General features: G+C 51.2%; 1 protein-coding gene across 1 annotated transcript; it reads right to left on the bottom strand.

Annotated features, from left to right (window-relative positions):
- Positions 1-39: 39 nt before the first annotated feature.
- Positions 40-15507, bottom strand: ENDOU (endonuclease, poly(U) specific). The gene is made up of 10 exons (XM_054718474.1): positions 15392-15507; positions 10562-10684; positions 8255-8332; positions 7630-7764; positions 6984-7155; positions 6397-6596; positions 3198-3311; positions 2490-2596; positions 1618-1760; positions 40-909 (listed from the first exon to the last, which is right to left on the bottom strand). Exons 1-10 carry the CDS (start codon positions 15444-15446, stop codon positions 789-791), a joined length of 1248 nt encoding a protein of 415 aa, XP_054574449.1. The 5' UTR covers positions 15447-15507; the 3' UTR covers positions 40-788.
- Positions 15508-22433: the final 6926 nt, after the last annotated feature.

Below are 22433 nucleotides of genomic sequence, written 5' to 3'. Positions count from 1 at the left end.
TCTGATGCAAAATCCTCCGATGGGGGAACTCTTTCACAGATTATTTGGGATCAAAATACAGTTCTGTAACTGCACTAAAGAGCTATAAGCAGGAACGTTCTTGATGCATTTACTGAGCTGGCTGTCAAAACCGCCAGGCCTGGAGAAGTCCACTCCCTACAAGCCCACTCACTGTGTCAACCCATGATCCTCTCTGTCTAGCATTGGAGTTCTCCCAGACCCTCCTCTGAGAGGATGTAACCCTAGAAAAGACCAAATACCCATGCTTGATTTCCATGGCCTGATTTCTTTGAGGCCCCAACATAGGGCTGAATTGCTGTTTGCAGAGCTGTGTACAATAACAGCCATTATAGTAATCTTGAATGTCTATCAGCCGTTCTTTCTAAGAACAATTGATAACACTTTCACAGTAATAATTCATCAGGTTTGCCCTCTCCCCAACCCCAAAAAAGAGGAGAGGGGGCAAGCCCCTTTCCTTACATTAAAAGGAAACCTGAGGCCTGGAGAGGTCAAGGACTTGCTCACAGTTCCAACTTCCGTCAGGGCAAAGAGCTATGGAGGGCCCCACCTTCTGTGTCTGGATGCCGTTTCCAAAATGCTAGAGGACAAAGCCTTGACTGTTTCCCTGCATTTCTCTAATTTGTATCTTTTCTCTCTTTCCCATATGGACATGTCTGGATTTGGGAATCCCTCCCAGTCTCCTCCATCCCCCCTCCAGCCCAGAGTGGATAGCATCTCCGTCCCGCAAAAGCTCTCACTGCCCTCTTGCCCCTTTCTGGCCCCAAGCTCTATCGGGTAGAAGACACCACGTAGGCTGTGGCGATGTACTTCTTGCCATTTCCATAGGTGGACTTGTCCCAGGTGTAGGTCTGGATGGCCAAGGGATATCCACCCAGGCTTAACTGGCACCTGTGGAGAAAGATCATCAAATCATGGGTTCCTGCTTCACTCCACCCCTGTCCCCAGACAGGAAGGAACAAGCCCAGTTCATGCAGAACTCCAGACTATCTTAACAGGCCTCTAAGAGGCTGCCACCGCTTACTTCAGCCACTGCCTCCAGTTCCCCACGCTGCATGGAGCCCTTTCAAAATCCATGCCTATTTCCTATCTTCTTAAAAAAAAAAAAAAACAACAAAAAAAAAAACGCTTTTCATCTTTCCCAGAGCAGTACTCTAAAATCCCAGACTCTAGAGCTGAACCCCCAGAAATTAAATGTCTGCATAGGGTTTCAGAGGTAACAGGACCCAGTCCTCAAATGTTAGAGCACATGAGGCCCAGTGGTTTCAACAGTACTCTCTGGGGCTTCAGGGTTCCCCCAAGCAGCCTCAGGGGCAATCAGAGAGGCTTGGAACACCAGGGCAACTCCATTTCTCACTGTTGCATACATTAAGGTCCTCATAAGATTTCACTTGGAGGAAAGAGGGGTGGCAGTTCTTCGGCTAAGATGAGGTTTGGCAGCCTCCAATCTGATGGATTCATTTCCCAAGTGAGAACCCTGAGGCCCAGTCCATACCCTCTGAGCCACCGAGTGGCAGAATCCAGGTCTCCCAACAGTCCTGGCTGAGGCCAGCCTGCGGCCCCAGCCTGCCCCCCTGGCCTGGCTGGCCCAGTACTTACGTTTTGCCTGGCCTGGCGATGAAGCACAGGGAGTAGAGTGCAAACTCAAACTCGGGGCTGCTGCCGATGAAAGCTGAGCCCACTTCCTTATAGTAGCCGTCCCAGTTGAACTGCATGGCTAACACGTCAGGGTAAGACTCCCACTGCCGACAGAGAGGGGGTATGAATGCCACAGAGTGGAGGCTGACAGAGTGGAAGCAAACGGCAGCAGTCAGCCAGGATTTGTTGAGGGCCAATGGGTGTCTGTGTGAACTTTCAGGGGAGGCTGGATTCTTCAAATAAACAGTCACTCCTACTACCGTGTGTAAGCCCCTCTCCGACCCTGTGTCTGGAGCTGTCAGTGCGTGTCTCCCAGGGAGGCCAGAGTCAGCATCCATATGATCGGTGCCTGGGGAACAGGGACATATCTGTTCCCTATGGCCCTCACACGTGGAAGAAAAGGATCGTTTATCACTCCCAAATTATTTTCTGGCACCGGGCAGTAAAGGTTTCATTTTTATAAAAAGTTTAACTCAGACTAGCCTGATGAAACTTCCAGCTGACACCACATTCTAAGAAAATTCAGGCAGGAAGTAATTGCTTGACTGGTTCTCCCCTCTGAGAACCCTGCCCTGCCTGCAGCCCCATCCAGAGATGGTGCCCTCTGCCTCCTGCCCCTGCAGTTGGGGAGCCTTCGCGGTTTGGAAAGGAATCCCAGTGTCCTGGCTGGCTAAACCCACTGTCCAGCAGATGTGGAAGTCAAGTTCGTAATCCCCATTAGCTACCAATGAAGGTCAGGGTGAGAGACAAGTCTGACTGCTCGGAATGCAGAACGAGGTCAAAAAGTCTGGCTACTAAACAAGGCATCCACAGGGTCAGCGCTCAGTACTCACAGGCCCATCATAGATGTGACTGTAATAGTCAACCAGGCCCTCCTTCTCTTGCATGTAGAAGCGGATCCAGTTATGGAAGCCAGTGACCTTGCCTTTTTTTATTTCACCTATAATAAAGAGTGCGGCGTGGGTGATTGGGCCTCCCCTCTAGCCCCTCTCTCCCTCCCATGCCAAGGCTGTCTCACTTTTCAAGTCTCTGGCTCCTAGACTTTCCACCTGCTCAGCCCCTTGCCCAGACTGCTCAGAGTCCCTTGCATTCCTCACTTTTACCTCCAGAAGGCCCCCCTTTCAGCTCAAGCCCTTGGGGAAATTCCTCCTCCTGGCTGACTCTGGTAACCAGTCTGAGATACATTCCTCCAAGAGCAAACCAGACTTGCTGGGAGCTTTCTGGGTCAGTGCAGTGGGCAGAAAGACCAAGGCCCTCTTGGGAAGCCGCTGACCAAGCCCTGGAAGCAGAGGACCATTCAGAGGTAGACAGCCATGGCCCGCAACATGTCTCCCTTCCTACATGTGTCCCTTGGGAGCCCGGCATCTGGCCCTCTTTCACCCTTAGACTGTTCCTCAACAGTGACTCCTCAGACCCCACCCTCTCGGCCTGGGCGTAGACGTGTCCCTCCCTGCTAGCTGGTGCAGCTGCGGGTTCATCAATGCCCAATCCTGAGGGAAGCTATCTCTCCATCTCTTTCTTTCCAAGCAGAGTGATCCCACCTGAGAAGACGTGTTCAAAGCCACTTGAGTCCCCCTCTTCACTGCCTCTTGAATAGAGCCCAAACCACATGTTCTTCAAGTCATTGACAAACTCTTGTTCAGAGCTGTAGCGGTCTGGGGAGAGAAACATAGAGGATTTAAGAGAGGGGAAGGCAGGACCAGATCCTGGGAAGGAAGGAAGGGCCACCTGCTCCATCATGTCAAGAGACACATGGGTTCAACCAACAGATGTATTCAATTGTTCATTCAACAGTGATCTATGGGGCAACTGTTTTGTGCGAGGCCCAGATCTAAAGGTGAAAGATTCAGCAGGGAATCACAGGACTGGATCACAGTCTTTACAGTTTGCATTCCGGTAGAGGAGACAAATAATAAACAAATAAACAATAAGTAAACAATATGGTTTCAGATAAGTGCTATGAAGGAAATAAAGAAGATTATCCCATGATGACTGGAGGTGGGGATGGGGGTAGGAGCTCTTCCAGAAAAGGAAGATCAGAAAGGCTTCTCTGAGAAGATAGCACTAATCAGAGACAAAGGATTTTTAAAAATCACTCCTCGATTGGCTGGTGTGGCTCAGTTGGTTGAGCATCAGTCCATGCACCAGGGGTTGCCAGTTCGATTCCCGATCAGGGCAGATGCCCAGATTACGGGCTTGATCCCCAGTAGGGGGCATGTAGGAAGCAGCCGATCAATGATTCTCTCTCATCATCGATGTTTCTATCTCTCTCTCCCTCTCCCTTCCTCTCTCTGAAGTCAATAAAAACATTTTTTTAAATCACTCCGGTTGTGTGTGCAAAAAAAAGTCAGCAGGGCATATGAGCATCAGAGAGACCAGTTTTGAGGCTAACACTTTGTCCAGGTTACAAGTGGTGGTGGCTTAGACTGTGGTGGAAGCCATGGAGGAGGGGTGAAAAGTGGGCAGATGAGGGGTAGATTTTTTAAAATAAATATGTTTTTAATGATTTTAGAGAAAGAGGGAAAGGGGGAGGGAGAAAGAAAGAAAAACATCAATGGGAAAGAGCCGTTGATTGGCTGCCTACTGAGGACTGAGCCCTCAACCTGGACATGCATGTGCCCTGACTGGAAACCAGCGACCTTTGGTGCATGGGACAATGTTCCGAACTGAGCGACTCCAGCCAGGGCCAGGGATAGATTTTGAAGGTGGACATAATAGATGTTACTGGTGGAGGAAGTGGAAATGGGGGAACAGTGAGGTAAAAAGAAGAGTCAAATATAACTCCTGGGCTTCTGACCTGAGCAACTGGATGAATGACGGTGTCATTTATGGGATGGGGGAAACTGAGGAAGAAGCAGGATCCTCTTTACACGAAGTTCCGAAGAGATGTCATTAGATAGGCAGGTAGGGATGTCGAAAAGGCAGTTGGGACCCAAGGAAAAGGTCAGGGCTGGGGGTCAGAATGAAGGAGCCATCAAATACCAACTGTTCACTGCCCAGAATTGTGTGGAGGGGATACAAACGTGATACCAGACATAGTCCCTTCTTTCAAGGACTTAACACACAATTGGAAAACAAGACTCAATATGCACAGAATAACAGAATGGTCTCACAATCTGAATGGCAACCACTTTCTTGGCGCCAGGCTTTCCACTGGGTGCTTTACAAGCGTAAGTCCTCCAAGACCCCATTTCACAGATAAGGCTCAGACAAGTAGGATAACGTGTCCAAGGTCACTCCACTAGTAAGTGGCAGAGCCGAACTCTAATCCAGTCTCTCTGGACCAAGGCTATTTGGGGCCAGACCCCAAACCCTTGACCTCTGAAGAGATGATGAAAGCCAGCTAGCCGGGAGCTGCGGCAAGCACAGCTTCAGACATGCAGTGGGATGTGAGCTAGAACTTTAAAGACAAGTGGAATTTGGACCGGGAGAGGGATGAAGACAGGGTGAGTAATGCAACAGCCTGGCTTCCGTATGGGAACCCTGGGTTTCAGCCTGGCTCTGCTTACAACTTCCTTTGTGGCCTCAGCCAAGTCATCTAGTCTGTCTGGGCCTCCATCTCATTTGAAAAGTTGAAGGGCTCAGCCTGGACCTCCGATTCTCTCGAGTGTTTACTACAAAGAGAACACCAGGGGGCGGTGAAGGATTGCTCCTCTTCATAGGGATTACAAATGTGCCTTGGACTTCACCTAAAAAACAGCATGTTACTAAGTCAAGGCAGAAGCCCTTGGACCAAATGCATAGCCGAGACCAGAGGGCCAGGGAGGGAAGACCTGGACAGAGCCGCTCTGAGGCAAAGCCCAACTGCCTGGATTGCAGGAAAGGAATCTGGAGGATACTAACAAACACAACCCATGCCAAGAAGTTCCGCAGCCCTGACCTTTTTTGGTCTGATTCACATGTTTCTGGAGTCACTCCAATCAGAACCTTTCCTGGTAGAACCTTCCCCTCTGAACCTTTGTTGATTTTCTGTTGCTGTTTCCCCAACAACAACCAAAGTGGAGTGGGCCGTCCTCCTTCCTGGACTTAGCAGGAGCAAGGAGTAGAATCAGGGATGCTGTAAGCCTGGAAAGTGGTGCTGAGCTGGGATCGGCTGAGGTGGCTGACCATGCCCTGGGTGGAGCGGGCCGGCTCACAGCCTTGCAGAGAACCCTGAGACTGAAGCAGTGAGTGGGAGGTAAACAAGGCAGCTGAGCGTAAATCAAAAGATGGGGTGACTTCCAGGCCAGACAGAAGATTCTGTCTTGGGTCCTGCTGGGGTCCATGATCTTTTTGGGCTTCTCTCTGGCCCTCTCTCCCTTCCCCCTTAAAAAATGGACACCCAGCCCTGACCAGTTTTCTCAGTGGTTAGAGCATCAGCCCTTGGACCAAATGGTATCAGGTTTGATTCCCAGTCAAGGGCATGTACCTCAGATGCAAGCTTGATCTATAGCCCCGGTCAGAGCGAGTGTGGGAGGCAACCAGTTGATGTGACTCTCTCACGCTGACATTCTTTCTCTCTCCCCCCCCGCCCCTTCTACTCTCTCTCTAAAGATAAATGAAAATCCTCAGGTGAGGACTAAAACAATCATCATCATCATCATCATCATCATCATCATCATCCAATGGACACCAGCCTCCATGTAGTCCCCACCCATGTTCTTACTCTCCCCACTGTGGAGGCCCCAGAGGTTCCTGGCTCTCCTGCAGACAGACCCAAGCCCTCAGCACTGCCTTGGGGCCGGGGGCAGGTTCACTCACTCTGATGATGGAGGAAGCTGTAGAGTTCCTTCATGACAGCCGTCTTCATGACCTCTCTGAGGAAGGTGTCCTGCTCGGCCAGCTGCTGGGCACTGAAGTGCTCCCCCTGGCCCGTCGCCCGCTGGTAGTTGTTGAGGAGGTTGATGAAGGCTGCGTAGGTCGGCTTGGAGAGCAGCTCTTCGTTGACATATGTGAAGAGCCTAGGGAGGCGGAGGGTGGCCCAGTAAGAGGCCTGAAGGTAGCGCAGAAACCCCTCCAGGACTGCTAGATGGGCCGGGGCAGGCCTGGGAGGGTTGGGTTCAGGAGCAGCGTGGGGACCTCAGATGCTCTTGGGGGCCTGCATGAGGTCGCTCTTTCCTTACACTTCAGCTCCTGGAAGGTTAGGTACGTTCTCAGCCTGGCCAGTCACAGAAACCCTCCCCCCTGGATGCCCACAGTCCCTCAAGGTAGCTTTGTCTGCCTCTGGAGATCTATTTTTTTTTTTGCTCTCCCTTTGATCCCCCTGCCTGGAGGATGAAAGAGCTGAGGCATCAAAAGAAGCAAGCGAGGGGGAGAGACTTTGCAGGAGAGGAATGACGGGAACGCACGGCTCCGGGCAGTGGTCCACTTGGTCTCTGGTCTCAGAGGGCGAGATGGCATTTTGGCTGTTGAGAATGATGTCTTCCTTCTGTGCTTTGTTGGTGTCCGCCCTGTAGATCTTCTCAGAGATGGCCTGCAGCTCCTCCGTGGTTATGGCGTCACTGCTGTGGGAGAAGCCCTCTGGGAGGGATTGGGGGAAGGGTGTCTCAGAGCCAGAGGGTAGACAGAAGGAGGCATCTGTCTGAATGCATCCCCTTCAGGCACCTTCCACAAGCTGACAGCAAGGGAGAGGGGCTGCAGTCAGGCCCCCTAGTGGCCAGAGGACAGGGGCCTTGAGCCTTAAGGATCCTTAAAATCAGCACCTGGCCTTGCCCACAGAATGTCCAGACAATGTCCATGCTGGCCCCTTCCTCTAGGAAGGTTCTCAAACTTTGACATGCATCAGAATCACCTGGAGGGCTTGTTGAAACAGGTTCGTGCGCGCGCGCCCCCCCACCCCCCAGAGGTTCTGATTCAGTAGGTCCAGGGTGAAGCGTTTCTAATACATGCCCAGAGGATGCTGATGCTGCCGGCCCAGGGACCCCACTGGGAGAACTATTGCTCTGGAGGGTCCCCCTGTCCCTGGGGCTAGGCTAAAGGGAGCAGGAGACTCACCGTGGCCACACTGGCTCTCGAAATCCTCGCAGCAGTTCCCAAACTCTGGGCAGCGGGCATTGCAGTGGCATGGGTGGTGCTTGTCGAAGGACTCATGGCAGCGGCCCCGGCAGGAGTCGGGTGCTGAGTACAGGGCTGAGAGAGCAGAGGGAGGTGTGTGCCCTGAGGACCTCTAGAGGTCGCTGGGTCACGGCTAGTTCCCCACACTTAAGCTTTGTTGGCTCTCCTGACTCTATCAAAGATCTCCGGGGAAGGGAAACAAACAAGCTTCATTGGTCCACACCCTTCACAGTCAGGAAGTCCTTTCTGATGCCCAACTCTCCTTTCTGGCCTGTGTTTTTATAATCTCCCCACTCTAAAAATAAAATCTCTTCCACTTCCCTCTCCGGCCTCTCCGCGGGCCGAGGGCCCTCTTTCCTGCCAGAGCCCCCACCCCCAGGCTGCTGAGGGCCTCAGACTTCTTCCTGCCCAGATCCTGAGTCCAGCGAGCCCCTCTTACCACCTCCAGGTGCTGGACTTAGGGTCTGTCTGACGTAGGCCTCGGCCTGTTGCCGCTGATATGGCTGCCCCTCCCCTGTCACCCTCTCATGTCCCTTCTTTATCCTGAAGGTCCCCTTAGACTCACTGCTAGCCGGGGCCTCCTCCATCTCTTCCTCCATCTCTTCCTCCAGCTCCAGGAACGGCTTTGGCTCTTTGGGGTCCTCTTCAATTGAAACAGAGAAGTAAAGTCACCAGCTATCCCCGAGGGACCCCTCCCTTTATCTCTGGTTCTCAGTCCCCCCAGCCTCAGGGACAAGCATGTGTAGTAGAAGAAAACACGAAACAGGCGCTAGGGAACAATGAACAAATACCAAGGGAAGGAGGAGAAAAACTGAAAATGGAAGACAGCAGGGGACCCATTATTGAAAAGAATCTCCCCAGGTGACAGCCCTCCTTACCACTTTACCTTCTGGTCTCCGTATGCTCATCTGCACAAAGGGGAGGGGGAGGCAGGAGGTGGTCCCTTCTGGGTTGGAAACTCTGATTTGGTTATGATAGGTGGACAGGCTTGACATTCTCCAAATGACAAGGCCCTTCCTTGGGAACATGCCAGACCTGTCCTAACTCCCCATCGGAGTCAAGAGTGAGCTCCTCCCAGGGCCTCCAGGAATCAGGACTGCTTCCTGAGAAACCAGCTTCCCTTCTTTCTTTGCAACACTTGACAAAGGCCACCTGCGTTCGGGGGAGTGTGTGTTTAGAAAAGCCCATTCCTCTTGCTGCTGCATCCCCTTGGCTTGCAAGCTGCGTGACTGCAGCCTCTGCCCTGGGCTGAGTCGGGTGAGCTGGGGTGGGGAGGAAGAGGAGGGATGTTCCTGGGACCCTGAGCTCCTTGCTCACCGCACGGCGGAATACTTTCCCCCAAAGAAACAACGCTCTGACAAAGTGACTGGGGATCCATGCGTGAGTTCGCTGGGTAACACTGTGTGATTACCATCAGAGCCACCCGTCAGGTTATTCATTCAGTCACCAGGAATCTTCTGACCACGCGCCCTGTGCCAGGCTGTGTTCTGAGCGCTGACGATTCACAGGGTGCTAAACTCAGTTACATTTCATGCCAACAGACTTCTGTGAGCTGATCTAGGGTCTCAACCATCATTGGTAACATTTTGAGTTGCACGTCAGAGAGAGAGAGAGAGATTCAACGGCTCCTGGCTGAGTGTTGTCTCTATCTAGACATGCGAGTGCGATGGTCTAAGGTGAACGGGCCTTCCCGGGTCTGCTGAGTGGGGCACAGCAGCAGCAGAAAGGGGCGGCTCAGCTTCTGACAGGGAGCGCTGGGCCTGTGCTCCCGCCTGCGCCCGATCAGCAGAATTCCAGCGAGAAATGGGTGTGTTTGTGTAAATTGAAGAAAGGTCCCTTCTGGGTGGAAGCAGCTCTGTGGGCACAGGACTGGGTCAGCAGACACCACCTTTGGGCAAATTAGGAGAAGTCACCCCTTTCTTTCAGCCGGCACAGATCTGCCCAAGGCACATGGCTTAGCAAGAAAGACACAGATTCAATGTTGATCCGATTTGCCTTCTCACCAGGTGCCCTCGCACAGTGCACAAGGCGCACAGCCGTATGCAGTGATCTCGCGGGCCATGATCTACCATGGCTCCAGGGACCGTGTTTTCCAAATTGGGAGTCAGGACACATGGTTTGGCAGTGAACCTAGCTAGGCGTTGTGTCCTGAAGCGGACGATCGTTTACCTGAAAGTCTGAAACATCGGCAGCATGCAAACCAGGTGGTTATTCAAAATGATGTGTGTGTTTTTTAAATGACTCACTTAAGACCGTGCCATTGAAGTAACAAAAGAACGACTGGCTCTTGAGGGCAGTGCGTGTCCCATTTAATCGCTGGACTGGGAATGAGGGTTGGAGATGTTGCGGCCACTCGGCCTACTCACTACAGGAAGAGTGGTGTGAGCTATGACCGTCACTGTGTCGCCCAGTCTCCCTGGGGGCATGCACGTGGGAAAAGTATGCTGCCGTTTTTTATACTTTTGCTATTTAAAGTGTTGAGTAACCATTGGTATTGGAATACATAATAAAATGAAATGTTTATCATTTTACTTTTTGGGGAATTACTTAAACTTTCAAGACATCATTAATCCTGATAGTTCAGACAGATAATCCAGGTAAATGACATCTGTTTTATTTTAAGTTGGGGTTTTACACTGGGGACATCTTAGAATACCTGGGACAAGTGGTGTCTAAATTGCTGGTCCCTGCTGCATGCCCAAGTATCCTCATCCCGGGCCCCCTGAGCGCCGGCATCAGTCCTGAATCCCGTTCTAGACTGCTGGCCATCCAAGCCAGCAGCCCCTGGGGCAGGCTTGGCATGGACGTGGCTCAACCCACTGTGCTTTCCAGACCCTTTACCCCGCGCCCGTCCCCCCCCAAGGAGCCTCACCAGTACACAGGTGCTGGTAGTCGTCACAGCAGTCCCAGTACCAGGGACACTCTCGGTCACACTGGCAGGCAGCATCTTGGTTAAATTTCTCATTACAGCGCGATGCGCATGACTCCATTTTTCCTATGGGCGGTAAGGGTCACAAACTCAGCCCTTTGAGGATCCTATTCTCCTCATCAAGGTACCCCTAGCTGGAGGGTTCACAGACAAGGGCTGGGACCCCACCTGGCAAGGAAGGTCATTGCTGTCTGCAAGGGAGAAGTACTTCCACAGTCCCAAATGCACTATGCCCAGCACCCACCCAATACTGCAGGATCACACACTCAAATGCCTACGGGGCTAGGCCTGTGACATAAATGAGTGAAGAAGCAGGAAGGCAGTAGGAAGTGGTGGGGACTGTGGCAAATTTGGGACTAATGCCCAGCCTGAAACTGGCAGCCACCATCAGCTCTAGCCACCTGCTGCCATGTTGGGATACAGGCTCAGTGTTGCCACAACCTCTAGTTCTTCAAGAGAAGCCTTCATTTTTATGTGAAATTTTCCAATTTTTAAAAAATTCAGGCAGACCAGATAAAGAGGTCTGTGGGCTGGGCGCGGCCCCGAGGCCACTATTCACCTGTCCTGTAGATGAAAGGGATCCCTCTGCCCCCTGACCCTGACCCATCCCCTTCCTCTATCCTGTCCCTTTTCTGCTTCTTTGTTCTTTCCTCATCTGGTCTTCTCTGCATCCTACTCCCCCCACAGTCACATCTTTCTGTTTCTTGAATCTTTGGAATGCACTCAGATTCGTTTATCTCAGGGTGGGGAATGAGGCGGGTGTGGGTGAGAATTGGCCTTTGGAATAAGCCGTTATGTAACCACAGACCACATCCCGTACTCCAGCCAAAGGACTTGCAGAAACAAGCTTTTGGTCACAGGGGCATAAGGACAAGAATTTTTTTTTTTTAAATGGTACAAACCCACCACCACTCCTAAGAAAACAAGTCCCACCACGCCCACCGCAGCAAAGACAGTGGAGGGTGCAAGCCGGGGTGAAGCTGGCTGTGGGGCCCTTCCTTCCACTCGGGGCTTTAAGGGGGATAACAGAGCCTTTCTTTCCATTTGAGGTTCCTGAGGTTTGGATTCAGCGAGTGCTGGGGTTAGGGTCAGGCTGTGGGTTAGAGAATGTCAAGATCAGAGTCAGAGTTACTGTCGGTGCCGGAATTTGTGTGGATGAGGAAACTGAAACCTAATTTGGGCCGGGGTTGGGGTGAGTTAGGTTTAGATTAAGTGCTACAGTTAGGATTTGGGCTTGAGTTAAATTTATTGATAAAATAACAATTTTTGTCGTCATGTTTGGGTAAAGCATTGGGGATAGCTTTAAGACCACATTCAGGGTTGTGGAATGTGTCAGGACTGGGAGAGAAGAAATTAGCCCAGTTTTGCCTTAGACTAGATTCGGGATTTTGGTTCTAATTATGATCCCATGCAGGTATAGCACCTCAATTTAGCCTGGGTTTAGGGCAGAGGTGAATATTCAGATACGGGTTAAGTTACTGCTTTGGATTCTGGGATGAGGGGTTGTACTGTGCTAATGAGGGTGACACAGCAGGGAGGTGGAAGAACCTGGAGTCTGGCACCCAACTGCTTGGGGCTGGAATTCTGGTTCTGCTGCTTTCTGGCCATGCAATCGTGGACAGGTTATTTGACCTGCTGTGCCTCGGTTTCCTTATCTGTAAAAGTGTGATAATGAGCCTATCTCATAGAATATTTACAAGAACTAAATGAGTTAGTATTTGTAAAGCACTTAGGATAGTGCGTGACAGATTAGCGCCACGCAAGTGTTTGTGAGATAAATAAACAGTGGCCAAGTTTTATGCTTGTCTTCAAGGTGACAGGAATTCAGACTGGCTGGAGCCGTCTTCCCTCCCACCCACATGCCTAACCGGCTACTCCCTCCCTGGGTTTCAGCTATGCCTTCCCTTTGGCCGGGGTGCCCACGATGAATGTTGCTGACAGTCTCTCCTAGCTGACATCCCCACTGTAAGTCTGTTTTCCTTACATCAAAGAGGTGTCAGGTCAAGGTTACCCAGGGCCTGAGGCAACTTCACCTCATGTACAGGGCCTCCAGTGTGGCCGGGAAGGTAGGCCTCGGATCCAGTGAATTGTCCCTGAAAAAGAGCAGGCCCCAGGCCCCTGTCCCTTCAGGCCCAAGGGAACTCCTCTTGAATCTTAAGCGATGCTCCCTTAGAGCCTGAACGGGAAGACCTTAAGGAGAAGTGTTCAGCCCAGGAGGAAGGCTCGGTCAGCTGCCTGCCCGCTCAGCCTGGCAGTACACCCAGAATCCGAAGGAGAGAATTCAGACAAAACAGGGCAGCGTCGAATGGGCCAGATCAGCAGAGTCCGAGGAAAGAATTCGCTTCATTCCAGCCGCTGGCACCCGTTGAGACGGGCTGCGAGTGAATAGGCAGCTCTGTGGTGCTCAGGAGAACACCCCCACCCCCGGCCCCAGCTGAGTGGACGTCTTCATCTCCGTCGTTCAAGAACTGTGTCCCCAGCAAGGAGCCTGGCCCGGGATCCTGCACGCTTTCAGTAAGCTTAGGCTTCAGGACGACCTTGGGATTTGGGGGTGGAGGGGAGGGGTGGGAGGAGCTGTTCCTCAAAGGGACTTTCCCTGCTGTGCTGCTCTGGGGACACTCACCCTGACTCCTCACACCAGTGCACCACCCGATGCCTACTGTTTACACCAGTGCTGTGTGGGCCTCGCTCACCGGCCAGGCACCTGAGTCCCTGCTCCAGCCACCAGCTGCCCTCGTCCCTCTGCCCCTTCTCTGACTCGGCCTTTCTTCGTTTTGGCCTTTCTTCTCAGACTCAGATTCTTCCTCCATTCCCCATGAAGAGCTTAGCCATGATCACCCCACCCCACCCCAATAAAATACTAAATTTCTCTGCACCCTCCAAGATGTCAAGATGCTAGAATGAATGCTCACTCCCTATCCATTCTGCCCACCAACAGAGCCTGGGCGTCCCCATATGCCAGTGTTGTGCCCCTCTGGTGGTTGGGGCAACCTACATCTGTGCCTCTACAGGGGCCCAGATGCGGTTTCCATGGAGACGTAGTCAACTAAGAAAATTCATTTCCAGGACCAGCTTCCTACTTCAGCCAAAGGCCCCCCAGTATGATTCACATTCTTGCGTCAAAGTTCTGAGATGTTGAAATAGGATAGACAAGAGCAGAGCCTCTTCCCTCCCACCTGAGGAAAGAAGGTGGCATCAGCCACTCCACCCTCACTTCCCCAGCAATCCCACAGCCAGATCAGATCACCACCCTCAGGCTCCACCTGCATGTCCGAAACCCCTGTGGCCTCTGCCCCCCTCCTCACCAGAGACCAAAAGTCTTTTCTTATTTTATTTTTTAAATTGATTTCAATTGATAGAAACATCAATGAGAGAGAATCATTGATTGGCTGCCTCCCGCACGCCCCCTACTGGGGGGGATCGAGCCCATAACCCAGGCGCAACACGGCATGTGCCCTTGGCCTGTGCCCTTGGCCGGAATCGAACCTGGGACCCTTCAGTCCGCAGGCCAACACTCTACCCACTGAGCCAAACCAACGAGGGCAGAGACCAAAAGTCTTGAGCTGCTGTCCTCTCCTGAGACGGGGATGTATCCACCCTGCGGCCACTCCTTCACACTAAGCTGGAAGTGTTCCTGTCCTCCCTCACTCTCTACCACTGGCTCTCTGCCAGGCAGGGCCCAGCCAGAGCTGATTCCCGGCTGCTCTGCAATGAGCGCCGGGGTGGAGGTACATGATCCCATCCAGGGCTGGACGCCTGGGAGCAGTTTCCCCTCCAAAGGCTCTCCACTTAGGAATCCTGCCAGGGGTCCCCTTATCCACCACCTACTTGGAAATGACTCCAAGAGTAAGCTTCTCACAGGAATATCTATAGTCATAATCAAAGCCCCAGTTCATTCGGATCTCACCCCATACAGAGTGCTTTTAACACATTATCTTATTTAGTCCTTACAACAGTCCTAATACAGGAACTGCCTGGGTTGGGTGGGATGGGTATCAAGCTCTGATTCTTTCTCCTCTAGGCAGACAAGGATTCTCCCCACACGCCTCAGCTCAGCCCCCTCCCTTGGCACTTGGTTTCACTCACTCATTAGCCACAATTAACACAGGGCCCCAGCCCTTTGCGTAGCTACTAAACAGGAAAGGGCTCCTGTTCCTCTGCTGGTCCCATCCCATCCCCTGCACCGCTAGTAGCTGTGGGCCAGGACCCTTCTCTATGTGTTAATCCCCCTCACACTGGGGCAAGACCGATTCCCCTGACCACTTGCATAGCCCCAGGTAGCACACGGCCCACTTCCTGGTCAGGGGCTCTTCCTTCCCGTTTCCCCCTGAGCCTGCCCATCTCAGAGAAAGGTCCCACCCCAGACAACCTCATTTATTCCCAGGCAGCCGAGGGGGTAACCAAGGGCAGCAGGCCACTCAAACCCAGCAGACCCCAGCCCCAGCTTTATACCATACAATGACCACAAAAAAACAAACCTTGGGTGAGATCAAAAGTCAGGTTGGACTAAGGAATGTTTGGGGCTGGCCTTCCAAGCTGTCAAGAAGTGTCTCCCAGGACATTAGTCCATCAGCCCTGAAACTCCCTTCACACAGTCCACTCCACTCCAGAGGCAACTCCTGCACCTCAGACCAGGACCGGTCCAAGGTGCTCCCGTGAATTTAGGACGGAGCTGACCCTCCCTTGTCCCACTACTCTCACCCTCTGCCAAGTTCCCCAAATCTCTGCTTCTTTATGCAGGACCTCTTCTACCTCCACCAGATAATGACTTACCTGCCCAGGCCAGGCCGCAGAGCATGGCCAGTATCAGGGGGACACAGGCCTTCATGGTGCCCAGTTGGAGGCCAAAATGGGATTGGCTGTCGGACTTCCACTAGCGTCAAGGTGAATGTCACAGCTCTCAAGTGCGCCTTATTTCCCAGGCTCATCCTTTTAAAGACATCAGAACTTGTAGATCTGGTACCTCCGGATCCTTCCCAAAAAAATGGGGAGGGATCCCGGATGGATCGGAGGTGGATGGGGGTGGAGTTCTCCAGCTGTTTGAAGCCAGAGGGAAGGTGACTAAGCAGGCAGGTAATGCCAGATGTTTAGAACAGGTAATGCTAGCCATTTGTAGCTAGGAAATAGGTCATACAAGCAGGCGAGGCAGATGGGCCTATGTTGAGGATGTTCTGTCCAAATCGGGGGCAGCCATGGCGCATCTTTGGGTGATGTCTTCCAAACACCCACCTACCTGCAAGCCACAGGCCTGACTTTTCTACGGGGAAGGGGCTACAGGCTGGCTTCATCTTTTGAGTTACTGGTACACAGCATAAGGAACATAGTAAGATGATCATTACAAGTTTGACTAACAAGTGCTCAGGGTTAGTGGAAGGAGAGATAAAAGAGGCATGGGTTGGAAACAAAGGCTGTTCTTACTACTATCAAGCCGCATGTAGCTAAATCACCTTATAAACATCATGCAAATTGGCCTCTAACTCTTACTGAGTCAGCATCGCAGCTCTTACACGTTTCAGGTCCTCATGGATTTCAGGTTTATGAGGCCAGGGAAGGTTGAGAGGCCTCTTAAAGGACACACCCTTCCTCTTCTGGGAGCCCAGGGCCTCACTCCCTTTATCCCCTACTCAGTCTCCTCGCCCCCGAAGACCATCCCCAGAGAGATGAGGCCGCTCAGGGCTCCTTTCCTCCCAAGTCTGAGAACAGGAGTAGCCACTTGGGCTGCCACGCTTTCTCCTACCGAAGGTTAAATCTGCTAAGTAAAACGCCCTTTCCAGAAAGAGCACTGCATGGGAGTTCTCAGCTCCCTCAAAAAAGAAAACTCTCATATAAAAAGGCAAAGCTGCCCTAGCCGGTTTGGCTCAGTGGATAGAGCGTCAGCCTGCGGACTGAAGGGCCCCAGGTTCGATCCCAGTCAAGGGCACATGCCTGGATTGCGGGCTTGATCCCATTGTGGGGCGTGCAGGAGGCAGCCGATCAATGATTCTCTCTCATCATTTATGTTTCTGTCTCTCTCTCCCTCTCCCTTCCTCTCTGAAATAAATAAAAAAAAGTTTTTGTTTTTTTTGTTTTTTTTTAAAAAGGCAAAGCTTATGAACAATTGAGACTACTCCACAGTTTTCTGTTTTGGGGTGTTTGTGTTTTTTTGTGTTTTTTTTTTTTTTTTGGGGGGGGGGGGTAGCATGTACTCCTCAGCCAGTGTAGTTTAACAGTGAAACTTTTCCCCTCTTGTCCTCAGTTTTCTCCTCTTTGAAAGAATAGGATTGAATCAGACAATTCCCTTCCAAGTTCTCAGACTTTATTTTGAAGCTTCCTGCCCACGTCCCAGGCCAAGCAGTTGTCAGTGGGTTAAGGAGAGCCTCCCACCGCCTTGCTGTGTGGATGAGATCGAATATGTCGTGGTCAGGAGTGAGAGGCCAGCCTGGGCAAGCCACCTTGAAGAGAAAGCCTGGCCCTGTTAGGAAGGAAGGAAGCTGGTTACAGGGAGTGGGAGCAGAAATGGCTGCTTGTTTGTAAGTTTCATTTGCACAACCTGAAAGCCGACTGCTGAGCGGCTGCCAGCCGCACTTCTCATTCTCAGATGCCAGTTAGTTTAGGGAATAAAGGAGAGTGTCACTGCTGGGCCAGGAAGCAATGACACCTCGGGATCTGGGATTGGATGGTCTGTCCCTCTCAAGGGCCCAGCTGGCTGGATGGACCCTGGCTGAGGCCAAAGCTATCAGAGGGGGTATGGGTTCTGGCCAGCATTGCCCTGCTCTCCAGCTGAACTGACTGTGGGATGGAGCTTTGCGGTGGGTGCGTTGACCTCCGTTAGGTGAATGTTAGGTCAAGAGCAAGGCTGAAAGATGGGCAGACAGACGGACCCCAGAGAGCCAGATGATCCCCTGAGGACCCGTGTGTTTCAGACGGGGTCCTCCAAGAGAACCACAATGTCGACTTAACAACCATCACCATCACTGATGGAGCCCTTTCCATGTGTCACACACAAAGACCATCCAGTGTGCTCTCGCCTTCATTCTCACTACAGCCCTTTCCAGGGACTCTTGTCATCTCATTTTACAGATGAGGAAACTGAGGCACAGAAAGGTAGGGAGATGTGCCCAGAAGCATGCAATTTTTAAGTTATGCAGTCAAGTTTCTGACCAGAGTCCACCCTAGCAAACACTGAGGCCACATAGCCCCAAACATCACGCCTTCACGTACAGCAGCAGCCATTCCATTATGCCTGCATTACTATGCAAAGTGCCCTGAAATCAGATTCACTGGAATTGGGGACCTCAGAGGTCACCCAGTTTCACTTCTTATGTGATGGTGCAATGCCCTAAACAATCCTACATGGGTGTTCTGCCTGCACTTGAATACTTGTGGTGCTGAGGGATCCCACCCTTCAGGGCTGCTCATACCACGTTCCCAGATCTTATTTGAAAACCCCAGGACTTTGCAACCCAAGCCATGCTGGCCTGGATGAAAACAGATAGAATAACAGGGGGAAAATCCACTCAGCCGATATATGAGCATGCATCCATACATTCGTGCAAAGATGCCTCACAGAGAACTTAGATGCACATATATAGGGTGTCCCCCAAAAGTGGATACACACTGTGAATGATTATAAAGTCAATGTTTATTAACGTACAGTTCATTTTCAAAATTTAAAAGAATCCTCAGAAATGAATAGTTTCTTTTTTTGTCAAGCCTGTTTTCAAACTGATAATCATTCTGGTCCAGGCACTGCTGATAACACGAAGCAATGGAATTGCGAACATCAAGAATCATTTTGTTCAGTATTTGTGCGCCCTCAATTCATCGACTGTTGCGGTTTTGTACCATAAACTTTATCTTTTATGTATCCCCCCCCACCCCCCAAAAAAATAAGTCTAGTGGCACTTTAGGATAAATGTTCTTTGTTTAAAGCTTAGTCTGGCTTCACCCATGATTGCAAACCAGTTAAACCTGAAAAGGAGTGAAAATTAAATGACTTATCGGATGTTAAAGTGTATATACCTTTTGGGGGGGGCACCCTATATATGTATATACTGGAGTGGACCAAATAAGTAGGTTTACAGTTGTGAGCACACAAAACACAGATTTTAGTCTTGTGTTATTATTTATTAACCTGCATGTCTTTTATGAACAACTGTAAACCTACTTTTGCTCACCCCTGTATTTACAGAGAGGCAGACACATTAAATTGTATTGCAGACAGTTTCTCTTCTTGGCCAGCTTGGTCTGGACGGAAAACTCTGCGGTTCATCCTTCTAAGTTCTCCCCCCATTAGTTAGTCCTCACATCCACTTTCCACCTTCATTGTAAGCTCTTCCCCAGGAGCCACCATGGGAGGCAGCCAGCAAGGTGAGAGTCCCAGGAGGCGGGGTCCCGGACACCTGGGCCGGGGGCGGTGGGGGCGGAGGGGAGGGTGCAGCTGCTGCCTCTGTGGAGGGTGGAGGGTGGAGGGTGGGGAAGTGGGTGAAGCTGCCTAGGCCAGGCTCTAGGAGGCAGTCAGTTGCGAGCGCTGTGGGGAGTGGGGGTGCCAGCAGTAAATGTTTCCTGGGTGCTCACTATGTGCCTGGTCCATGCTGTTACTGGACTGGCAGGGTTCAGGCTGGGCTGGAACACTATTCTTGGAACTGGTTGGTTTCTGGTGGGACGGAGGTCAGGGAAGCCGAGGCACTTGGTCGCTGTTTGAAGGAGACCCCACTCATCTCTGGGCTATCAAAGTGGTCAGGGGTCTGTCAGGACCAACGGGCTGTGAGAGAGACTGGCACAGGGGACACATGGCCAGGCCAGCCTATTTCACCACCCTTGCCCTCTGTAAAACCAGGACCGAGTCACTCCAGCACAGGACCAGAGGCTGGAGGGACCCTGCAGCCGGCGCAGCTCAGGTGAGGCCTGGACTCACTCCCACAGGGACCCCTCCCTGAAGATCCTGTGTCTCCAGCCTCCATCCCACTGTGGCATGTGAGTGCCCTGGATAGAGGCCCAGGACAGTCACCCGCATCTGATCGCTTGTGAACCACATCAGTCTGTCGTGTCCTCTTACTCAGTGAGTGTTAGACAGGTCCCATGTGTGATTTTCTCCCACACTAGCTTGTATACTGTGCACCACATGTGGGTTTCCAGGCATTTATTTTTAAGTTTGTGGGCAGCCCTGACATTCAGCATCACACTCATGGCCAGCCCTGGGCACATTAGTCAGACAGGCTGCCGAGCCATTCATCACAGAGTGCCAGGCTGTGCTTCGGGTTCTGCTGGCCAAGCCCCATGCCAGTCCTCTGCCTGGAATGCCCTCCCCCACTAGCCAGCTGTCTGCCTGCTGCTCATCCCTCAGCCCCAGGGCAAATCCACCTTCCACGAAGCCGGACTTCCTCCCACACGATCCCTTCTGCCTATGGACTCAGTTCTTGATATTTGTTTGTCCTGTGTTTGCCTTTGACACATCACAGCTGCCTCTGATAGATACTGCCAATGTGCTGGCAGTTAACCCATGCACTGCCATCTAACTTTTCATCCATATAGATGTTTGTTCAGCTCGCCTCTGAAATTCCTTGAAACTGATACCCTGCCTCACAGGTCCCTTCTACTGCTTTGAATCTTTTTTTTTTTTTCCAATATTTTTTTTATTGCCCTTGCTGGTTTGGCTCAGTGGATAGAACGTCGGCCTGTGGACTGAAGGGTCCCAGGTTTGATTCTGGCCAAGGGCACTTCCACGCGGGAGGCCCAGGTTTGATTCCCAGCCAATGATAAAAAAAGAAAGTATATATTTTTTATTGATTTTATATATATTATTGATTTCAGAGAGAAAAGGAGAGGGAGGGAGAGATAGAAACATCAATAATGAGATAAAATCATTGATTGGCTGCCTCCTGTATGCCCCCCACTGGGGATTACGCCTACAACCCAAGCATATGCCCTGACTGGGAATTGAACCATGACCTCCTGGTTCATAGGTCTATGCTCAATCACTGAGCCATGTTGGCCAGACCCTTCTACTGCTTCGTACTGTCATCCAATATGTGTTAGATACATGTGCCTGGGACCAGGAATGAATGAATGAATGAATGAATGAATGAATGAATGAGTTCGGAGCCTAGCTCCACCACTCACCAGCTGTTTATCTCAACCTCAGCCCCCATTTGTTATAAAGAAAAGATGATGAGCAAAACAGAGCAGGTGGATCCCTCTGTGAGATTTGGAGGTTCCAGAATTTGTTCATGGCGGGAGGGGAGCTTCAAGGGCAGTGGGTGTAATGGGGCCTGGGGATTCATGTGTAGTTGTGCTTCCATAACAAACACATGATTTTAAGCTATGTTATATGTTTATTTGGGACTAATGGAAACTTTGGGGGTCCTAAGCCACCATACCACCTCTTGGCACCACCACTGCAAAGGGCAGCCATCACAGGGATCAGAGTGAACCTGGGATTCCAGGAGGTTCCGAATCCACAATGTAACATATAACTCGACTTGATCTAGCTTTCTAGGATCCCAGCGTAACCACCTGCCTCCATGTTTTGCCAGCTATGCTAATGTTTGTTTCACATTTCTAACAGTGATTGAAAATAAAATTTCCATCTCGTGTCCTCAAACCCCAGTGGCTTTGGAGAGGGTCTGGAGGCACAGACGGGAACAAAGAGAAGAGGATGAGACAGGCAGACAGCGACAAGGAGGCTCAGAGAGACGGGAAGGGTGTGAGCAAGGGAAAATCAAGACAGAGAGCCTGGCAGAGGCCAACCAAAGCTGGGCGCTGCCACGGGCCACCTCCCTGGCTGCTCGCCCAGGTGTGTTGGCACAGCCAGCTGCTCTGTCCTCACAAAGATGATGACAGGACTGGCAGGAGCCCTTCCTGACCCAGGGTCTGTAGATCTGCAATAAAATGATCAAACTTAGTGCTAAGGTAGTGGGATTGTGGGCATTTCCCCCTTTCTCATTCACTCGTTCATTCATGGGCTGTGCGAAGCCAAGTGGATGCTAGGGCAAGGAGCTCAGCGTCTGAAGGAGGAGGGAGACGATGGACAAAGTACATTCAAATCTATGACTGGGCCCTGGCCGGTGTGGATCAGTGGATAGAGCGTCAGCTTGTGGACTGAAGGGTCCCTAGTTCTATTCTGGTCAAGGGCACGTGCCTGGTTGCTGGCTCGATCCCCAGTGAGGGCCGTGCAGGAGGCAGCCAATCAATGATTCTCTCTCATCATTGATGTTTCTATCTCTCTCTCCCTCTCCCTTCCTCTCTGAAATCAATAAAAAAATATTTTTTAAAAATCTATGATTGGGGCAGCAATACATAAATGCTGAGTCCACTGGTTCTAAAGACAGATGACCTGGGTTCGAATCCTAGCTCCACCACTCACCAGCTGTTTATCTCAACCCCAGGCAATCTTCCTGACCTCCATGCCTCAGTTTCCCCTGCCACTTAAAATAGAGCAAGTAAGAGTACTTTACAGGCTCGTTTGAGGACCAAATGAGTTAATACTTACAAAACTCTTAAAACAGTGCTTAGCACCTAATAAGACCAGATAAGTGTGTATTAAACAAAAAAACAAAAAAATAGGGCCACAGAAAACCTAATTTAGACAGGATGAATAGGGAAGCACTCCCTGAAAAAAAATGGCATTTAAAACAGACACAGAAAGTGGCAGCTTCTGGAACTTCTCCATACTGTGATTTTTTTTTTAATTCAAAAAATAAATGTACATTTTAAATTTTTTTCGAGTCCTGTGGCTCAGTCTTTGATGATGTACACTGCCTAGCTCCCAGGTTTGGTTGGCAAAGGTGAGCACCCGTTTTCTGGGGGTGTGGCTGCAGCCTGGGGAGCCGAGCCT

This window comes from Eptesicus fuscus, chromosome 7, assembly GCF_027574615.1.
Source record: "Eptesicus fuscus isolate TK198812 chromosome 7, DD_ASM_mEF_20220401, whole genome shotgun sequence".
NCBI classification, from domain to species: Eukaryota; Metazoa; Chordata; class Mammalia; order Chiroptera; family Vespertilionidae; genus Eptesicus; species Eptesicus fuscus.
Note: the sequence above shows the minus strand (reverse complement) of the source record. Positions and strands in the feature narration are given on the sequence as shown.

Bases quoted from the DNA above. Each gene is read 5' to 3' on its own strand.
- ENDOU (XM_054718474.1), bottom strand. From the start codon at position 15,446: ATGAAGGCCTGTGTCCCCCTGATACTGGCCATGCTCTGCGGCCTGGCC. The intron at 10,685-15,391 runs GTAAGTCATTAT...TACCGCCCATAG, and splicing joins CTGCGGCCTGGCCTGGGCAG to GAAAAATGGAGTCATGCGCA. The intron at 8,333-10,561 runs GTGAGGCTCCTT...TTTCAATTGAAG, and splicing joins CTACCAGCACCTGTGTACTG to AGGACCCCAAAGAGCCAAAG.